The 6,129-nt window shown below is 42.4% G+C and overlaps 1 protein-coding gene across 1 annotated transcript in view; it reads right to left on the reverse strand.

Moving 5' to 3' along the window:
• mmp15 (matrix metallopeptidase 15) overlaps positions 1-6,129 on the reverse strand; it is a 60,957-nt gene that overhangs the window by 9,786 nt on the left and 45,042 nt on the right. Inside the window, exons 5-6 of the mRNA XM_015403561.1 lie at positions 5,749-5,910; positions 3,932-4,128 (exon numbers count right to left, since the gene is read on the reverse strand). Coding sequence (XP_015259047.1) covers positions 3,932-4,128; positions 5,749-5,910 — 359 coding nt within the window. The remainder of the gene's footprint in view (positions 1-3,931; positions 4,129-5,748; positions 5,911-6,129) is intronic.

Here is a 6,129-nt window from a genome sequence, read left to right on the forward strand (position 1 = left end):
CTGGAGAAAATAGGGCCAAAGTTCAGACTCTATCATTAAATTCTCTCTGCTTTTTCTCATAGTAGCTTCATCTGGTCTGTTCCTGTTTGGCTGTGACTCCATCCTGGAGAGAAATATCAGCTGTGCTGCTGCCATCAACACCTTTGAACATTTAGTCAGATTGGATGATATGATAGGAAAGTGACCTGAGATAACATGTGTTGTTAATTACAGCTATAGAAAAAACAGAATTTAATTGAATTGCTAAAAAAAAGCATTTCATTTCCAATAGACCTAATTGGATTCAATCTAAAGTATGGGATCCTATATTTTTTTTATTAAACATCCTGTTTTTTCTCCCACTAAGGCCTTGCCAGGGTCTCCGGCAGTCTACAGGTGAGAGGCGGGATACACAATGAACAGGTCGCTAGTCTGTCGCATTGACAGCCATTCACGCACACACTCACGCCTAAGGAGAGTTTATAGAAGCCAATTAACCCAACAGTGATGTTTTTTGACTGTGGGAGGAAGCCTAAGTACCCAGAGAGAACCCACGTTTGCATAGCGTGGGTTCTCGTGGGTAGCGCAAACTCCAGGAATCGAACCCAGAACCTTCTTGCTGCAAGGCAACGGTGCTACAAACTACACCCCTGTTCAGCCCCTAAAGTTTGTCAAACAAAAAACAAAAAAAATAAAACCCTTGGCTGTGTTTAAAGAGGCATTACTGAATTTTATGATGACATATCATTAGAAAATTCTGCCACTTCTGGCAAAAGTGCACAACTGCAGTCTCTTCTGCTCGTTCTCATAGCTCACTTTTTTCTCAACAAGGTTTTGTTTGTTTTAACATTTTTTCAAATTACATGGAGTTGTCATTAGTGTCTGACTTGGATGCTGGTCGCTTCTTAGTATCAAAAAATCCATCTTTAATATTAACCTTTGATTGTTTGCAAGGTCGGACCCATTTAACACGGACGTGCTCTGTAGTCCAGTTGTAAAAAAAAAAAAGAAGGGGGATTGTGGCATACATAGCCTAATTAATAAAGTCTATTTATCTAAAGCAATATGCATGGTATGGTTGTTGCATGTCAGGTACGACGATTATTGACCTTGACCACGGTACCTTACAGTAGAACTGCAGTCAGTCCCTGGACTGGCATGGCAATCACTGCTCCTATACAGTTAGGGAAAAACACAGAGGACAATTCTCCACTGGGATCAGCTTCACAGTCATGCTAGGCCACTTATTTGATTTTATTTATTTTGCTGAGGCTTAAGGGTGTAAATAATAATCGTTTTGTATCGATCCAACAGCCGACAATCCGATGCATCGACACGTCCGCAAGAGAATCGATTCATTTTATATATTATCCATTTTCTCCTGGGCGTAATTCTGACTCCCGTGCTGCGGTGGCGCTAAACCTACTTTGCCCTCTTACCTCGCTTCCTGGCTATACTCTTGCAGCAGTGTGGTGCAGTAAGTAAAATTTTTGATTTATGCTCAATATGGTGGTGGTCTGCGCTATACGCTGTGGGTCTAGATACGGCCGATGCGGAGAGGAAGTGGGGGCGAGTTTGTCCGACAACGGAGGGACATGACGGCGAAAAAGAGCGGTGATCCAGGTGGAAAAAGGGTCTCAGCGTTCTCGCGCACCTCGCTCTTCTAGCTGGTCCAACTTCACAAGTTGGACCAGGAACTTATGACCTCAAATAAATGACGGAAAATAGGCTACAAATCTTGATAGATGCATCAACGATTAACTATCGAGCCTGATCATCAAACTACAGGGTAAAATAAAAAGATTAGTTTAATAAAAACTTAGATAAGTCTCCTAAAATTAGACAAACAAAGACCAATAAGTAGGAATTATTGGTTCACTGGTCTCACACCCATGATAAACAGTTCTAATTCCAGTAGACCTGAGGTCCCCACAAGCCCGTCTGCTAATTTATATGTGATGAGTCAGTGGGAGCCCTTCTTCATCTGGATAATGTAACAGTGAAAAACAAGACTGCTTCTTTCTGGCAAGCACACTTTGTTTCGTCCTTCACAGAGGACACACAGGCAGGCGGGGCTCTGCTCGGTGTGCACCAGAACCGACTGGAGATGATCAGGAGACAAACGGATGAGCAAACACTGGCCTTAAGAAGTCAACTGTCCATATAATCCATATAACTACAATCCAGTGAATATGTATAATACTTGCAGCTGTGCCCTGCTGGACAGCTAGCACAAAGATGATATTACACTTCCATATTTGATTGTCTGAAAATCACTAGTCATAAAAAAACTCAATAGTCATCATGTGAAAAGTTTAATAGCACCACTGGTGACTCGATTCAGTGAAGTCTAGAACTGAGTGTAGAGCAGCTACCAGAGCATATAATCTGACTGAGTGAGCAGCTCATGTCAGGCCTGTGTTACTTTTTCAGCAGCATTCTAAGCCATCAAAACATGATTATGCCTGCATGTTTATGCAATCTGTTTAAATCACTGCAGTTTATTTCTGTAGCGCCATTTCACAACACATGGCAAATCAGGTCCCTTTATAGATCCAGTTCAACCAGATCATCAGTCAGATTGGTTTCGTCTATGGAAAACCATCTGACTCTTAATCTAGGGCTAGGTTCACACACAGCAGCCTGAAGTGACCAAAATCAGATTATGTTGTCCATATGCGACTTGTATATGATCTTTTCATGATACTCTGAACAACACAGATCCCATTTTTTCCAATGCGACCCAGGCCACTCAGCTATGTGGTCCTGATTCCGATACCTGTGTCTGAACAGCCTGGTCACATTCATCTGAATTGTACGCTACTAATACTATTCTGCGTCTTGTTGCGCAGAAGCGGCAAGAAAAACAACAAACATGGCGGACGATGATGCGGAAAGCAGCATTTATATTGAAAAGATTGCTGGATACGCTCTGGCATCCATGTTTACTTCCATAAAACAGCGCAAGCTGGCTTGTGACGTAATTACGTCCTCTACTGCGCATGCGGAATACTTGCATTGTATGAACACAGTTAATACAGGAGATCACATACAAGTTGCATATATTTGGAAATGTGAACAGCAACACAAAAAAATCGGGTTTCACAAAAAAATTGTAATTGAGCATTAAGGCCTGTAGTATGAACTTAGCCTAGATCTCAATAAATATCTGTTAGAACATAATGATTGGTTCCCCTGGTGATGTCTGATGTTCACCAGGTTAAATTTCAATGACTGGATGAAAACCTTAACCTTATGCCTTTAGGACCGTATGTCCAACAACCAGATGTTGGGTCCCAGGTGCCCTGCTCTGCATCAAACACACCTTCCTTCTCAGATAAGACGGTCATCTCTGTGTTGGAAGAGCAGGGAGAGTCTTTGGAGAAGTTCAATTTCTTAAGCCCTGTTATCAAGCTTCTATTGAGCTCTTTCATCGTTTTATTTTTCAGTGCTTCCCTGGGAAAGTAGGAATGCCAGTTGAACACAGATAAGTGGAGCCACTGATACTGCTAAGGGATGCCTCATCTGACACACAGTATTACTCATGCAGTACTGCTGCACTCAGACTCACCAAATAAGTCCTGCACATATGAAAATACAGCAGAGTGTTGCAGGAATGTCAGTAAACTCTGAAACCAATTTAAAGGCTTCCTGTGTCAACGGCCATCACTGTTACCTTTTCAATACTGATGCATAATGACCAACAACCACAGGACAAAAGCTCAGTAATGTCTGGTGCCTTTGTATGTTTTCAGATGCTGCAAACACCTGAATCGCCCACAAACCTTTTTAACTGTGCAGTATCTCATTAAAGAGCACCAGACCCGCTGTTTTATGATCCACAAAGCCCTGATTGAAAACAGTCCACAGCTTTCTTCTGAACCCGCTTCTAAAGAGGAGGAGAAGTGATGCAGATGAAACATGCTGTCTGAACCAAACTAAAGGCATTTACCTTAAAAACAAACATCTCTCCACGCAGCATAGCAACAGTGTCGAAGTTCCCTTCACAGATGTTGGGCCCGTAGTGATCGGGTCTGTCGGTGGTTCTGGGCCGGTCGGGATGTCGGGGGGGAGTCTGAGGTGGTCTGGGCTCCGGGCGACGAGCTGGCATAGTGGGCAGGGCCTGAGTGGGGCCGCTGTCAGGCTGACCTGTGGAGAGTTCACAGAGATGAGCATCAGGTCTGTTCATTGAATCAGAGATCACAGCTTAGACTTTTTTTTAGTTTTTATTGAAAGTGATAAAAATATAGAGAAACACTTACATTGCTTCTTTTTCTCTAACACAGAACAGATAACACCACCTCCCTCTCCCCACCCTCAACACACCCTGACTGAACCTGAATAGTTATATAAATACAAGTCAAATAACAAGTATAGGCTTGCACAGAAAAAAATTTAAGTCAGATCAAGTCTGAAGCCATGTCTAGCTACAGCCTAAATTCTGTGGGGTTGGCTACTCCAGTATACTACCAAATACAGTCATTGATTAAGGCATGCTACTTTGGTAATTATCAAGTCCATTAAAATATGAGATTAAAGGTCCCCACACTGACAGAAACTTGTCAGAACCTATTATGGTGAATTTGATTTTCTCCAAGTGCCAGAACATCATCACATCTTGCAGCCACCATGCTGCAGTCGGTGGAGGGTTTCATTTCCAATAGACAAACTTTTATTGTCATTTTGTACACACAGTGTATACAAAGTGAAATTGGTTCAGTACAGCTCTCAAGACATTTCCATTTCTTAAAGTGCAGCAATGATAAAATGTAAACATGGTGATCAAAAGTTAACATAAGACTGAGATCTGATTTACAGTTTATTCAACAGTCTAATGGCAGTCGGTAAGAAGCTGTTGTTGTATCTGCTGGTCCTGCATCGAATGCTGTGAAGCCTCTTCCCAGAGGGCTTCAGGGAGAACAGTCCATGGCGGGGGGGTGAGGGGTCATTGATGACATTACGGGCCCTGGACACATAGCGCTGGGATGAAATGTCTGAAACCTCTTTGGTGGTTCTCTAAGAATAGGACGACTGCTACAACTTTCTCATAAAGTGATTTTTTTTGGTTTAGAGTGGTGAAGAAAAAAAATGTTTACTAGGATAATTAGTCCATAAATAATAATTTAATGGGTCCAAACTGTTTAAATATTTCTGGTTACTATGCCAACGTCAAGGTTGAGGGACTCTACAGCAATGTGAATCAGGCCGCTGAGACGGAGGAAAGGTTTCTGCTCAGCACTTTATTTCTCAGAGGATTTTTATATATATGTTCATATATTCTTGTGCTGCTTCAAAGGTGTCAATAAGATGAGCAGATTTGGCTGCTGATACAGACACTCATAAGGTTCAGAATTGGTCGTGGTCTTAGGCGGACACGCCTTAGGAACAATCTTCAGAGTCATCTAGCAATCTTCAATACTCCTTTCCCATTGGCTGAAAAACCTGTTTAAACTCGAGGAGAATCGGCTTTTAGCGGCAGTGGGAACAGCTCATCGACGTGTGTCTACCCGGGGCAACGACTCAGAAAGCCACCAAAGTTAAGCCGGGCATACGCTGTACAAAATGTAGAAATGTTTAAAGGGAGCATCGCTTATATAAAGTATTTAGCAGCTGCTGTGGTTTATCTCCAGTAATATTGGAGATGTTAAACATCCTTATCAGCAGAAAGCATCAGCGGCTTTGACTGAGTTATAATGTAGTTTAAACCAAATAGATGATGAAGTAAAAACGTCAGACTATAAAGAGAAAACAAATATTTTAATCTATTACCATAGATCTGCTGGATGCCGAGTCGATCGTCGTCAGGCAGCTCAAAGTTCTCTGTCTCCATCCACTGATAAAAGGGAGCCATGATGGCCATGGGGTTACTGGAGTGCTCTAAGCCCAGGGCGTGTCCCAGTTCATGGACTGCCACCAGGAAGAGGTCGTTACCTGGATCAACACAAAACAAGTGTCATCAAAGAACTGAATCATCATACACTGAAAGGAAAACCTCTGGGTTTTTTACAAACACCTTCACTCATAGATATCCATAATAAAGGCTAGATGTCTTACGGCGGAGTTTCAAACGTCATCACCGGCGGCCATCTTACCTAAGGCAGGCTTTCTGTTGTGCTCTGTGGTACCTAATGTAAGGTGAGTGATCAGCAC

This window comes from Cyprinodon variegatus, unplaced genomic scaffold (genome assembly GCF_000732505.1).
Source record: "Cyprinodon variegatus isolate N-32 unplaced genomic scaffold, C_variegatus-1.0 Scaffold1521, whole genome shotgun sequence".
Classification (NCBI taxonomy): domain Eukaryota; kingdom Metazoa; phylum Chordata; class Actinopteri; order Cyprinodontiformes; family Cyprinodontidae; genus Cyprinodon; species Cyprinodon variegatus.